General features: G+C 48.6%; 1 protein-coding gene across 1 annotated transcript in view; it reads right to left on the bottom strand.

The window, feature by feature from the left end:
• The window catches only part of TRAM2 (translocation associated membrane protein 2), a 416,036-nt gene that overhangs the window by 32,700 nt on the left and 368,145 nt on the right, over nt 1-15,191 (bottom strand). The window contains exons 8-9 of the mRNA XM_078647585.1: nt 1,449-1,553; nt 422-565 (exon numbers count right to left, since the gene is read on the bottom strand). Coding sequence (XP_078503711.1) covers nt 422-565; nt 1,449-1,553 — 249 coding nt within the window. The remainder of the gene's footprint in view (nt 1-421; nt 566-1,448; nt 1,554-15,191) is intronic.

The raw sequence follows: 15,191 nt of genomic DNA, 5'->3' as shown, positions 1-15,191 counted from the left end.
CAACTCACCCCACACTCAAACAATATTTTAACATGTAGGGTTACCACCTACTATCCCTAACTTCAAGAAACAGTTCAGAAGTTTGGGCCACAAAAATGAAGACTCTTGGATAAGAGGAGTACAGGACTATGACAGGTGGATTCTGGCGACACTTTCAAACTAAAGGAAAAGATCAGCAGGACCACTGATTACATAGTACACGTAAAATGAGTTTGACATGTCATCTAATCTTGCTTCACAGCCACATAATAAAAAATAATTTAATTTGAGAACGTGCTGTCTGTTTGTTCATAGACTTGTAGCCCCTGGTGAGCAGGTCAACAAGCAAGTGGGGCTTCTCTCACCCTGTGATGATCCACCTGCTGTATAATAATATAATACCCATTGCCTTAGATAGTTCTGTGCCTGCAAACATGCTTACCTAAAAAGCAAAGTGTTGAAATTTCCCTTTTCTGGATCGAAACTGTGGTTCTCCACCCGGGCCAGTCCAAATCCTATGGTCAGCACTGAAAGTGTGAGGGTGAACAGACGAGTGAGCACAAAAACTGCTGCCCAGGCGTTAAACCTAAAAGACGAAAAAAAGAAACCAAGGGTTGTAAATAACTTTCAATAAAAGAAAGCTCTTTGCTAAGGACACTAATCTCATTGAACTGATGAGATACAGGCAGTATACACTTTATTCTGCCAAAGTCCCTTACAAACATGGTTTGATTGTCCTTGGAACAATGACACAGGCGGTAAATCTAGGCAGAGAATACTTAATGCATAGGTTGGAGAAAAGCATAAATGGTTTGGAAGCTATATGTTGCCGAGTTTGGGATCTGTTGAAACGAACTAGATGAAGAAGAAATTGCCCATTGCATAAAGACCCTAAGTTCAGAAAACCTAACTTCACCTTACACAAGCGGATCTCTTTACTCTCAGCTAAAGGGATCTTCACGATTCAAAAGTTTTTACTGTGTCTCAGTAGCAATGGATGATGTGCATGAGTACTTCCATCTGCACACCGTGTAGTGAGCACCACCTACGACTACATTCATTCTTTCTAGGGTGAAGTGGGTATTCCCAACTGCTCATTAAACCGTGTCTACTGGTGTGACTATAGCATGCAGTGCCTACATTTCCTCTATTTCGGAGTGCACTCAATGTTGTCATAGGGACATAAATTTTTAGCTCAGGATCACCCAAATTGTATCAAGTGAGGGGTGAGTTCAAGCTCCGACCTCACCAACAAATTAACCACAATATCACAGCCAGCCAAGACATCTGCAGATTATGTTCTATTGCCAAGAAAAGGATAGGAGTCCTTCGGCCAACCCAAGGACTGCAACCAGCCTCAGCTCATTGAAAAGGTGTAGTGTAAGAACCCGGAATCTTACAGGCATAGCGAGCAGGTTTCATGAACTATGCTCTTAAAACAAAAGGAACACATTCACACCAGCACTTACAATTTTTGGTTGTTTTCATCTGTGAAGTAGAAGAGACGTGCCACGTGGAAAAGGAATTCAGCCACATTCTGCAGCAGCAGCAAGATTAGCCCCAGACGGGTTAAACTAAGAGATAACCAAAAATAGGTACAAAGAAAATGAAAAAAACAAAAGGTTAAAAAGTGAGCTTCTCAATGTGCAGATGTGCTGTGGCAAAATCGCTGTGACTATAATTACTAACCTAAAGCAATGACAGCCCCAGCTGGGGGGGGTGGGTGGGGGGGGGGAGAGAGAGAGAGAGAGAGAGAGAGAGAGAGAAAGAGATAAAGAGAGAGAAAGAGATAAAGAGAGAGAAAGAGATAAAGAGAGAGAAAGAAAGAAAGAGAAAGAAAGAGAGAGAGAGAGAGAAAGAGAGAAAGAGAGAGAGAGAGAGAAAGAGAGAGAAAGAGAGAAAAAGAGAAAGAGAGAGAGAGAGAAAGAGAGAGAGAGAGAGAGAGAGAGAGAGAGAGAGAGAGAGAGAGAGAGAGAGAGAGAGAGAGAGAGAGAGAGAGAGAGAGAGAGAGAGAGAGAGAGAGAGACACACACACTGTGCAAGGTTGAAAGGAGAAAAAGTGGTTTCCTACCTGTAATCCTAGTTCTCTCTCGGGGGAATCTCCACTGACATCGCAAGCACTGAATAGTCCCACCCACATGCAGGGACCCCAGAGCAGTTCTTTCAAAGTCACATCTACTTCACTTTATTTCAGGAAGGCCAGTAAACATATGTGACAGGCTCTATTGCCACTCTTATTGAACTACTTTAAAATTTAGAAGGAAAAAATGGTCATACCTTTAAAAGTTACTTGGGTGAAATGGAAAGCAACCTTTAAGAAACATCCTTTGCTAAAGATTGTGACCTCCTTTTAAAGTAAGATAATGAGTACTACATAGCAATGTAGCCTGCATAAGCTGCAGCATCGAAACAATGCAAATAGGACACAGCGCCTTTAAGGACCTCTAGTTATTTATTATCACATCCGTCGGGGATGAGGCAGGTTTGTTCATGATTTCAATGGAGATTCCTCTGAGACAGAAATAGGGTTACATTACTAGGGACCATTACTTCTCTCAGGTGATCTCCAATGATTATCATAACCTCTGATAAGATTAGCTAGCCTATCCCTAAAAATTGCAGCGAAGAAAAGAGCACCACGATCGCCAGATGTGGTACGACCTTTCCCCCTGTCAGGACCAATTGCCGGAAGATCTGAAAAAAGAATCGAAGAGATTCTTCAGGAGGAAGAAATAACGTCTACTGAAGTCATTGACTGTGCAATGGACATTGCAACAACTGCGTTCCTCTCCCTTGCGGGCACTGCTGTCCTTCAGCGTCATGGCTGGCTGCGGGCTACATGGTTTCGTCCTAAGGTCCAAAACAAGATCTTGGATCTTCCCTTTGATGGGGAGGTGCTCTTTGGGAAACATATCAATGATGCGCTCTAGGACATTAAGAAGGACACGGAAACTGCAAAATCCTTAGGTACTCTGGAGTAACGCAAGGCCCCTTCTGTGGAGCCAGAGGTAGAGGTAATGTCACGTATAGAGGAGGATACCAGTAACAACGATATTCCTCCTATGGATCAAACTCACAATCTTACCGGCCGAATTATAACCAGAGGCAAAATCTATCATCCTCTTTCTCTAGATCCAACAACAAAGGGAGACAAGGACGCCAGTGGTGGGAGTCCTCTAAGCGTCAATAGCGGCTTGATGGCTCTTACTACTGTCCCTTCTCCTCCTGTAACATCAGTTGGAGGCAGAATTTCAAATTACCTCCACAACTGGCAGCAAATTACATCGGACCGTTGGGTGCTGAAGATCATTCAATGAGGCCAGACTCTGTAATTTGTCCATGCACCATCTTCCAAGCCCCCTCGCGCCACTACGTCAACACATCTCCGTCTTCTACGGTTAGAAGTCCATCAAATGCTCTTCAACGGAGCAATAGAGCTGGCTTCTCTCTCTCTCAGCGGGGAGAGGGTTTCTACTCCTGGTTCTTCCTGACCTGAAAGGCTTTAGAAAAGTGGCGCCCTATTCTAGATCTGAGGGAGCTCAACACCTATTTCATCAAACAATCGTTTTGGATGGTTTTTCTGCAGGACATCCTTATTCTTCTCAACTCAGGGGATTATATGGCCACATTGGATCTAGAGGACGCATACTTTCATGTACCCATCCATCAATTCCACAGGAGGTTTCTGCGCTTAACAGTAGCCAAAAGCCACTTTCCGTTCAAGGTCCGGCCTTTTGGACTCAGCTCTACTCCGCGGATCTTTACAAAAGAATTCTCTCCCGTGGCAGCTTTTCTGTGAAAACAGCTTCAGGTTTTCCCTTACCTGGACGACTGGTTGATAAAGGTTCCTACCAAGCACGCGGCAGAGGAATCAGTCTCAGCGTGCACACGCCTTTGACAGTCTCGGCCTGACTCTTAACACAGAAAAATGGTCTCTCTGTCCATCCAGAACAGCTAGATTCCTAGGAGCCATTCTAAACATGTCCCTCAACAAAGCCTTTCCGACCCTGGAGAGGCAAAGAAAGCTGATGGACATGGCCCGTCTGCTGTTAAAAAGACAGTCTCTTTCAGTTTGCCTCCACAAGTCCCTCCTAGGGTCCATTTCCTCCTTCATTCCTCACTGCAGGTTGCGGATGCACCCTCTCAAGGAGGAGCTGGACTTGCAGTGGCGCCAAGTTGACGGATCTTTCGAAGACAAGATCTTCGTCACCACGTCCATGATAGACGCCGCATCATGGTGGACAAATGTGGACAATATATCTTAGGGTCTATCCTTCCGGATCACTCCAGCTCCTCAAATAATAACTACAGACGCCTCTCTGGAGGGCTGGGGAGCGGTCTTGCAAGGCCTTCATGTAAGCGGCCGTTGGTTACCTCAACATCATCTTCTACATATCAATCTTATGGAGCTCAGAGCAATTAGTCTGGCCTTACAGGCTTTCTTCCGCGAATACAGCAGTCTGCAGTTCTAGTATGTATATAGACAATAAGACGGCCATGCATTACATAAACAAGGAAGGCGGCACCAGATCTCATCTTTTGCCACAAGAAGCCCAGATGATTTGGGAATGGGCTATCCAGCAGGGGATATCGCTCAAAGCGGAGCACCTTCAAGGCGTTCTCAACGAGACGGCGGACAGGCTGAGCAGATTAAAATCAGTCCGCCACGAATGGGAACTGGACCAGTCCACTCTGGAACAGGTTGTTCGCCTATGGGGCAGGCCCTCCATAGACCTCTTTGCCACTCTGGAGAACAAGAAATGCCGATTTTACGCAAGCAGGCTTCACCATCAGGGATCATTGGGGAATGCGCTTTCGATGGCCTGGTCAGGCACATTAGTTTACGCTTTTCCCCCATTCTGCTGATCCCAAGGCTTCTCAGGAAAGTCAAAGTGGAACCTTGCAAGATTATTCTGATAGCTTCTGCATGGCCCGACAGTCTTCTCCCTGGACCTTCAGCTGCAGCCAGTTCCTTTGCTGCTGACAATGTCCTAGGGCCAAGTCTGGCACCCGGATCCTCAATCCCTGCAGTTGTCGGCATGGCTCCTGAGCTCTGAGAATTTCTTGGTTTGACCCTTTCAATAGAATGTAGAGATGTACTTTTTCAGGCACGAGCCCCAAATACGAACAAGACATACAAGTTGAAATGGAAGCGTTTCTGCATTTGGTGCCAACAAGAGGGTGTCCATCCTCTTTCTTTTGAACCGCATGAAGTTCTTCCTTACATTCTTTCATTAGCAACAACGGGGCTGCTCACTCATCCATCAAAGTTCATCTTGCCCCCATCTCTCCCTTCAGACGCACAATTTCTGGTCCTTCCCTCTGGTCTGCAAGGATCAGTAAACAGTTTCACAAGGGCCTTTTCAGAGTCTTCCCTCCAGTCAAGCCTCCGTCTCCTCTTTGGCGCCTTAACTTGGTTCTCACCCAGCTCATGAAGCATCCCTTCAAACAGATACAGATTTCTCGTTGGATTACCAGCGATGTCCAATATTGTCAGAGCAGCGGTTAAGCCATTGGAAGGTCGGGTCCGTGCTCACTCCACGAGGGCGATTTCTTCCTCGACAGCCCTCTGTGCCGGAGTTCCTATCCGGGAGATCTGCAGAGAAGCGACCTGGAGCAGTACTCGTACATTTACAAAACATTACTGCCTGGATTCTCCAGCGCAGAGTGACACAGCAGTTGGAGAGGCAGTCCCGAGGAACCTCTTTCAGTAATGGTGAGCTTTCCCTTTCATCCATCCTTTCTTTTGACTGTTTTTCAGCTCTTGCACATTTTTGAACCTCATGTGTTTATGGTTACTACTGTTTATAAGAATGTTTATTGACCATTGAAGTAGTCATTATGGTGAATTGGCTGTTGCTTTGTTCTTGGTCGTATAATGATCATGTTTCTAAAAATATGCTCATAACTGCTAGCTACTCTGATACAAGCAAGGGAATCTATGAAAGTTCCAATACTGGAGTAAGAAAACAAGTTACTTACCTGTAACTTTGGTTCTCCAGTATTGAAAACGTTCATAGATTCCCATGTCAGCCACCCTCCTCCCCTGGGAAAGCTCAGCCTTTAGCACCTGGGCAAGTCTTTATCGCAAGTGGATGTGAAGAGGACTATGGCAACTATTTTTTGGTTCTTTTATGTGGGTGTTGATTGTTTTCAACCAGCTTAGTCAGTGGACAAGTAATTGTTGGAGACAATGGAGTGTTGAGGGGAGTTTTCCCCAGATTTTTAAAAAATCTTTTTATTGGGGAGGAGCCAAGCTGGCGACCAAGATGGCCGTTTAGGCTCCCGGCTCCGGAGACCTCCTCCTCCCGCTATGGAATCCGGTCATTAATCCTGTGCCTACACAACGTTCTCGCAAAGATGAACCAAAATGACGCTGAATCGTGTGATCCCGAGTGCTCCACCAGCTACGATGCCGGAGAAACACCGTCTTTCAGTCTGCGGCCTGTCTCGGCTCTGAAACCGGCTCCTAATCGAACAACATCGGCTACTGGAGTCCGAGAAGGGTCGGTCAACCTGCATGGAAGGGACTTTGCATTGCTTGCTTCTTGCGGTGAACATCTGAACCACCTAGCGGCGTAAGTGGAGCGCGTTGATGGCACCGCGGATTTGAGTCGTTTCTGCATTAATCGGAGCCTGGAATGTGAGCGGCTCGGGTGTTGTTCACAACGCGACTCTATGCTTGCGGCATCTCCCGGAACGTCGCCCCGAACATCCTCGCACGCCGACGAGCTCAAATGTGGGTCGTCATTTTATGGTTTGACTGGATCCGCTTCCACAAGTTCGAGGGACAGTTCGTGTCCGCAGGGGACGACATGGCGCCCAGTATTGACTTGTGTATGGCTCGGTCCCACTCCTCTGAAGTGATGGGAAAAGATCAAGCGCAATACTTGAGACCCGATATCCTTTTTAAGGGGTCTTTGAATGTTGGACTACATGTCGGAATGATGGGTGAAGCGGAGGCAGAGTACAGGGCGACACCAACCGTCGGTGATCTTATGGTGGCTATCGGTGACCTATTTTCTTCCCTGGATGTTCGTGCCCGGGCCCTAGAGAAGACACTGGACACAATTACGTTTACACTGGAGCAGATGAGGCCGGCCTTTCTTCAATCACACGCCATAATGACGAATTTGCCACCCAAACAAAGTAATGCGGTTGAACCCGAAACGCTGGCCACACTGGATGTTCCGTACCGTAAAATGATTGATATTCGAGTATTGGACCTCCCGGGTGAACCGATATGCTTAATATCTACGCTGTACTGTGCTCCCGATGACCTATGCAATGACTCACATGCTGCTTGACAATGAGACCCTCTTTCCCTTCCCGGACCCTATACAACTGGATTGGAAGTCACGTTTTGGGATCTTATGGGCGTGGATTGGACTCTGTAACGATGGGTTTGTTTGTATTTTGTTGTTTCCAACTGGCTTCGGTCAGCACCTGAACAACCTATCCTGGTCATTCCGACCCTCTATACCATCTACTGCGGCGGCTGTCTCGCTGGAACCCATTCGTATGCTTGCTCGGACGGGCCAAGGCTGAGGTTGCTTTATCATTTGAGGACATTTAGTCGGATGGTGACTATGCGGGACACACTTTATAACGATGGTAACGTAAGGTGCTATAGGCAAATAATGAATCCCCCTGACTCTAGATTGATTGACTGCTTGTTTATAGGTTTGTACACTCAGGGGAGCACTGAGCTAGCGGGAGGGGGGGGCCGGAAGCCTGTTCGAAGGCCCTCCTCCATACATTATTGTTAGTTTTTAGTTATCTTTTATATTTCTTAGCTCTCTCTATATTTCGGGCTTCAGTTATCTGGGGCGACAGGCACGCTGCTAGGGGGGGGTTGGCCGTAGTCATCTGCAGGGGTGCAGGGAGGGGGGGGGTTGGGGGAAGGGATTTTTCGTTTTGCCCTTTTTTTGTTTCTATAGCCCTTTTCTCTCATTTGTTTCTTTCTCTTCCTTTTGTTTCTTCTTCCTTCGGGTCAGCGTAGTGGGCCCGCTTTGGGTGTATTATCGTTAATTTTATCACTGCTTTTATTTCCTATGGTATTATCGGTATCAATAGGCAGGCGCTTACCTGGTGCGAACTGTGGCTATATGCTTGATTATTTATTTATTATTATTTATTTATTTATTTTAGGTTTTTATAGAGCGCGTAGTCACCCACGAGTATCCCAGCGCTAAACCTCAGGCTCCAAAGGGTAGAAAGTAGGAGATGTTGACGACTCAGGGGAAAAGTAGGGTTTTAAGGGACTTCCTGAATCGTAGGAGGTTTGGATCCGCTCTGAGACTCGGGGGGAGCGCGTTCCATTTTTTTGCTGTATTGACTGAGAAACGGCGGCCACCTACGCGGGCCTTCTTCACCCTGGGAATCATGATAAGGTTTCCATGTTCTGACCGAAGCGCTCTCGTAGGTCTGTAGGGTGTGATCCAGTTGTTAAGAATTGGAGGGCCTGCGTTGTGCAGTGCCTTGTGGGCCAAGCAAAGGGCTTTGAAAGTTACTCTTTCCCTAATTGGGAGCCAGTGTAGCTTCCTTAGTGCAGGTTTGGCTGATGTTCTGGCTGGAGTATTAGTAAGTAGTCGGGCTGCGGCATTCTGGGTTTTTTGCAATGTTTGGAGAGTGGATTCCGGTGCCCCCAGGTAAATGGCGTTGCTGTAGTCCAGCCTTGATAAAATTAGGCCTTGGATCAGCAGAAGTCGGGACTGAAATGGGAGTAGGGGGAGCACCTTTCTGCATGATCTGAGTAGGCCATAGCAGATGCCGGCCGTTTTTCTTGCCTGTGTTCTGAAGGTGAGATCTGTCTCCAACCACACTCCCAGACTCTTAACCTCCGTCTTGGGGGTAGGGGGTTCACCCATACAGGCAGACCAGATGTTAGGGGGAAGGTTCATGGTTTTGTGTCCTAGGAGCAGGATCTCCGTTTTTTATCCATTTAATTTTAGAGCGGAGTCACTCATCCATTGATGGACATTGGAGAGGCAGTCACGGAGATTGGAAGGCTCTAGCTTGGGGTGGGAGAGCGTCACCACCAGCTGAGTATCGTCAGCATAGCTGACGATAGTGACTCCAAATGGTGAGACCAGCTCCTCCAGTGGGGCCATGTACACGTTAAACAACGTGGGGCTTAGTGATGAGCCCTGTGGCACACCACACTGGAGGGGGAGCGGCTTTCACCTTCCCAGACTTGGAAAGAGCGTCGGGAGAGAAAGGACGTGAGCCATTTCAGCGCTCTGTCTTTCACTCCGATGTTATCTAGACGTTGGGTTAGGACCTGGTGGCTGACCGTGTCGAAGGCCGCGCTCAGGTCTAGGAGGACCACTGCCACTGATCCTCCTGTATCGATAATTTCCCTGGTCTTCTCTATTGCTGCGAGGAGGGCGGTGTCAGTGCCCTGACCTGGTCTAAAGCCTGTCTGTGAGTTTTTGAGGAGTTGGTTTGCTTCAAGGAAGTGTGACAGCTTTTTGTTCGCTAGCTTCTCGGCGACCTTGCCTATCCAGGGGAGGAGCGAGATTGGTCTGTAATTGGATAGATCCGCAGGGTCTAGTGATGGTTTCTTGAGAAGCCCTTTCACGACTGCCTCCTTCCAGCTTAAAGGGACTTCTCCTTGGGCTAACGAGGTGTTGATGAGGGCAGTCAGTTGGGGCACTATGGTCCGGGTGATGTCTTTGACGAACCGTATAGGGACTGGGTCACTGGGGGCGCCACTCTTAGTTGATGCCAATGTTGCTGCCACTTCCTCTTCAGTGACTGGGCCGAACGACGCTAAATAAGGCGTGTCGGGTTTCACAGGGGAGTTCCATAATAGGAGAGGTAAGTCCTTAGCTTTCTCTGTGGTGTCGGGGTTAGCAGCAGGGAGGGAGGCAAGGATTTTTTAAATTTTTTCGTCAAAAAAGGTGGCCAGATTGACGCATTTTTCTTCTGCTGCTTTGGGGTCCATGGGTTTCTGTGGGGGGTCCGGGATATGGAGGAGCTCTTTAAGGATAGAGAAGGTCTCCTTGGCTGAGCAGGAGGAATTCTTTATTTTTTCCTCGTAGAAGGCACTTTTCGCGTTGTGGAGGGCTTGTTTATACGCTTTCATAGATAATTGATAGGCGTCTTTCTCCATCACCGACTTGTTTTTCCTCCAAGTGCGTTCTGTCTTTTTGCACTCCTGCCTTAAGACATTAAGGTATGGTGTATACCAAGGTGCGGGGTTAATCCTTTTGACGTGTTTTAGAGTGCTGGTTAGTGGGACAAGGCTGTCCAGGGGGTGGGTGAGCCAACCGTTAAATTCTCTGTCAGCTATGTTAGGGTCCGCGGAGAGAGGGCCAACGGATTCCCGTTACTTCGCTTCCCAATCCTCTGGTATAAGCTTGTGCCACCGTCTGGCTCGTATCCTGGTTTTCTGTTTGAGTGCTGGGGTGATCTGGAGAGACCAGTGCATAGGGATCAGCATATGGTCTGTCCAGGGGAGGGGGGTGGGATCTTGGGTTTTAAGGTTCCTAATATTCGTAAAAATCGGGTCTAGAAGCTGTCCTTTCTCATGGGTGGCTTTTGAGTTTAGGAGGTGGAGGTCGGCTGATGTAAGATCTGCTAGTAGATTAGCTGCGGTGTTATCCGCAGGGTCTAGGAAGTGCAGGTTAAGATCCCCTAGGAGGAGGAAATTGGAGGCTGAGATTGTTTTTAGTAAAATGTGATCCATCAGGGTGCTGGAAAAATCTCCCAGCGAGCCTGGCGGTCGGTACACTAAAAGTCCCGATAGTGAAATAGTTGGCGAGATCTGGACGGTGAAATTGCAGCTTTCACAGTCTTTGACAGTGCCACATTCGATCCTACAATTGAGATGGTCTTTGTGGAGTATGGCTAGCCCGCCACCTCTGCCGACCGGCCTGTTCAAGCAGCAGATTTGATAACCGGGTGGGGCTGCATTGACCATGTCGAAGTCACTGTTAGGGGTCAGCCATGTTTCGGTCAGAAACAGTATGTCTAGCGTAAAATTTTGGGCGAGGAGATTAATATCGTGAGCATGTTTTACCAAGGACCTGCAGTTCAAAAGGCCGAATCGAAGCCCTTGGCCGCGCTCCGTTTCCTCTGACGTGTTGCAGAGGATGCATCCTGTGAAAGGGGTGTCTTCTTTGAGGATGAATTTACACTGAGGATGTTTTTTTGTGTTCCAGGCTCGGAGCGTATCTTGGGTGTAGGATATACGTTTGTGCGAGTTGGGCATAGTGTCTAGGCCTAAGGCCGTCTGGGCCCAGACGGGCTTGCCTTTGGCGCGCCTTCGGCGCGCCGACGGCGCGCCCGTCCGCTGCGCGTCCGGTGGTTGCACATCCTTTAAAGGGTGGAAGGGGGGCGAGTGGGCGTGGCCTAAGGGTAGGCGTGGCCTCGTTCCTCGCCGTCAATGGCGGCTGAATTGTTTTGTTTTGGGGCGTTTGGTGCAGCGAAGAGCCGCTGTTTAGGCGGTTCTGGAGCCCGCTCTGGTGGTGCCAGAAGAGTGAAATGAAATGAAATGAAAAAGAATTTCTAAAGCGCATGGCTGCCCTTGAGCGTCCCAGCGCTACGTGTACACACAGACAGACCACCTCTGAACCGCATGCAGAGATGTTAGTCATTCTGGGGGAAAAGGAACGTTTTCAGGGATTTTCGGAATCTGGTCAAGCTAGGTTCTTTCCTCATTGATGTTGGGAGGGAGTTCCATAGCTGACCCGCATTTATTGAAAAGCGGCGACCTCCGGTCCTTGCTCTTTTTGCTCTCGGGATAGCTACCAGGTTTTCCTCGCCAGAGCGGAGCGTTCGTGCTGATTTGTAAGGGCGGATCAGATCTCTGAGGATCGGAGGGCCTGTGCCTTGGAGGACTCTGAACACTGTACAGAGCGCTTTGAATTTCACTCTCGCTCTTATGGGCAGCCAATGGAGCGATTTCAAGGCTGGTTTCGCTGACGTTCTTCTGGATGTATTCGTCAGCAGTCTTGCAGCTGCATTCTGTGCCCTCTGGAGCACGTTCAGGGTGTATTCTGGTGCAGCCAAGAAAAGGGCGTTGTTATAATCAAGTCTTGACAAAATAAGGCCCTGTACCAGCAATTTCCTGGAGTCTAGTGGGAGTAAGGGCATAACTTTCCGTATTGAGCGGAGCAGCCCATAGCAGCACCCTGCAGTTTTTTTCGCCTGAGTGTGCATTGACAGCTCCGGTTCAAGCCAGACGCCGAGACTTTTTATGGATCCCTTCGGGGTCGGAGGATCTCCTAAACAAGCCGGCCACATACATTTGGGGAGGGAAGTGCAGAGATTTCCCAGCAACATCACCTCGGTTTTGGAGGCATTAAGCTTGAGTCTTGAGTCGGCCATCCATGCCATGATGTTGGTAAGGCAGGCGGCAAACTTCTCACCATGGCTTTCTGCGAGCGAGAGCGAAACAATCAATTGGGTGTCGTCCGCGTACGTTGCGAGTTTCACTCCAAAGGGTGCGACCTCCCCCTCCAGTGGGGCCATGTAGACGTTAAAAAGCGTAGGGCTCAGTGATGAGCCCTGCGGGACACCACACTGAAGGGGGGTGGGCACTGATCTATTGTTGCCCTCGCACACTTGATATGTTCGATCACTCAAGAATGACGTTAGCCAGGTGAGCGCCAAGCCTCCTACTCCCAGCTCCTCCAACCGGTGGATCAAGATCTTGTGATCCACCGTGTCAAATGCCGCGCTCAGATCCAGGAGGACCAGGGCTGCTGATCCTCCTGAATCTAAGATGCACCTACCCTCTTCTACCATGGTGATCAGCGCCGAGTCAGTACCCTGACCGGGCCGAAAGCCAGTCTGGGTGTGCCGTAACAACTCGTTGGATTCCAAAAAGGACGAGAGTTGCTGGTTAACCCATTTCTCAGCAATCTTTCCCATCCCTGGCAGTAGGGAGATTGGCCGAAAGTTGGACAACTCAGCGGGGTCAAGCCCCGCTTTTTTTTGCAGGGCTTTTACTATAGCCTGCTTCCAACTGGGGGGGACCTTTGCGGCAGCAAAGGAAGCGTTGAGTAGATCTACTGCCGGTCCCGCTATGACATCCTTAAACTGCTTTAGGATGTACATAGGCATGGGATCCGTCGGAGAGCCACTTTTTTGCGCGGCCAGCTCTTTACAGAAAGCTTCCCTGGTAATCGGGGCAAACTTGTCCAGCACGGCTCTGTCAGTGGCCAGACAGCTCTCCCCTGAGGGTGGGCTCTGACGGGGCAAGGGGAGGCCGGCTATGATGTTTTGAATTTTCTGGTTAAAGTACTGGGACAAGAGGTTACAGCGGTCCGTACTCCCCTCTAAGGGTTCTGGAGATACTGGAACTTTGAGCAGCTCTTTGAGAATTTTATAGGTTTCCCTTGAAGAATTGGCTGATGATTTTATCCTATTTTCAAGGTAGGCCGCTTTGGTGGCATTGCGTGCCACTTTATAAGTTCTCATGGCTGCCCTGTACTCTTCTTTAGAGTTTCCTGCCCAGTTTTTCCGCCAGTCACGTTCTTTCTTTTTACAGATTTTTCTCAGAAGACCCAGCTCTGGGGTAAACCATAAGGATTTGGGGCCCCCCATCTTCCTGTTGGCTATTTTCAGGGGGAGTACCGCATCTAAGGCTGTGCTGAGCCATTCGTAGAAAGCCTCGTCTGCCTCTATAGGATCCCTATTAAGCACTGGGATGGTATGTGTCAGCTTGCGTGTAAGATCGCTGACCGAGAGTTTCGACCATGCCCTTACTGGTACTTGTGCTGTGGCTGCCGGGGGAGATGGGGGAGCTGTAACAAAACCCAGTTGAAAGGGGATCAGAAAATGATCGGTCCAAGGGAGAGGCAGGGACGGTGACATGGAAAGAAGGGGAAGATTAGAAAACACCGTATCCAATAAATGGCCCTTGACGTGGGTGGGCTCCTGATTATGGAGGGTGATGTTCCCCAACCCAAGTTCAGATCTTAGGTCGTTTGCAGCTTTCTCCTCCGCTGAGTCAAAATGTAGGTTTAAATCTCCAAGCAGGAGAAAATTGGGTGCCGACGCTATTAGCATTGGGGCCTCTTCAAGCAGAGAGTTCACGAACTGCTTGATGTTGCCCGGAGGCCGATAAATCAGCAGCCCCGACAGTGAGTCATTGGGGGACAGTTGAATCTTAAAGCTACAACTTTCCGCATCCAGGATAGACCCTTCAGTGGCCCTACATGTCAAAGTATCTCTATATATAATGGCCAGCCCGCCCCCTCTGCCTCGCGGTCTGTGCTGGCAGAAGATACAAAATCCGGGGGGAAGAGCGTTCGCCATGTCGAAATCTGAACTGTCAGTGAGTGAAGTTTAAAATACAGAGATTCAGCTTACTCGTGACACAAGAAATACAATTTTAAAAAACAATGTTTAAGAAAGACAGGTGATCTCCCGGCTTCCGCCTCAGGAGTGTGCGAGGTTCTGAGTTGTTGCGCTGTCAGCAGCGTTTTTATACTTTTGGTGGACGAGTGGGCGTGGCCTGAGGGTAGGCGTGGCCTCGTTCCTCGCCGTCAATGGCGGCTGAATTGTTTTGTTTTGGGGCGTTTGGTGCAGCGAAGAGTTCGCTGTTTAGGCGGTTCTGAAGCCCGCTCCGGTGGTGCCAGAAGAGTGAGTGAAGTTTAAAATACAGAGATTCAGCTTACTCGTGACACACGAAATACAATTTTAAAAACAATGTTTAAGAAAGACAGGTGATCTCCCGGCTTCTGCCTCAGGAGTGTGCGAGGTTCTGAGTTGTTGCGCTGTCAGCAGCGTTTTTATACTTTTGGTGGGTGAGTGGGCGTGGCCTAAGGGTAGGCGTGGCCTCGTTCCTCGCCGTCAATGGCGGCTGAATTGTTTTGTTTTGGGGCGTTTGGTGCAGCGAAGAGTTCGCTGTTTAGGCGGTTCTGGAGCCCGCTCCGGTGGTGCCAGAAGAGTGAGTGAAGTTTAAAATACAGAGATTCAGCTTACTCGTGACACAAGAAATACAATTTTAAAAAACAATGTTTAAGAAAGACAGGTGATCTCCCGGCTTCCGCCTCATCTGCACTAGCGCCATTGTTCTAATTGCGATCGTTCTGACTGTGGGTGTTTTGCTATTCTGTTCGCATTTCGTGTGACTGCTTTACTGTATGGCACCTGATCCTTTCATTCTTATATTATAAAATGGAACCTTTTTTGAATGCTGTAATTTGGTTGTTGCACTCAATAACATGTTTTCACTGAATCTTTAAGGCCTCCGA

Source organism: Lissotriton helveticus, chromosome 6, assembly GCF_964261635.1.
Source record: "Lissotriton helveticus chromosome 6, aLisHel1.1, whole genome shotgun sequence".
Lineage (NCBI taxonomy): Eukaryota > Metazoa > Chordata > Amphibia > Caudata > Salamandridae > Lissotriton > Lissotriton helveticus.
Note: the sequence above shows the minus strand (reverse complement) of the source record. Positions and strands in the feature narration are given on the sequence as shown.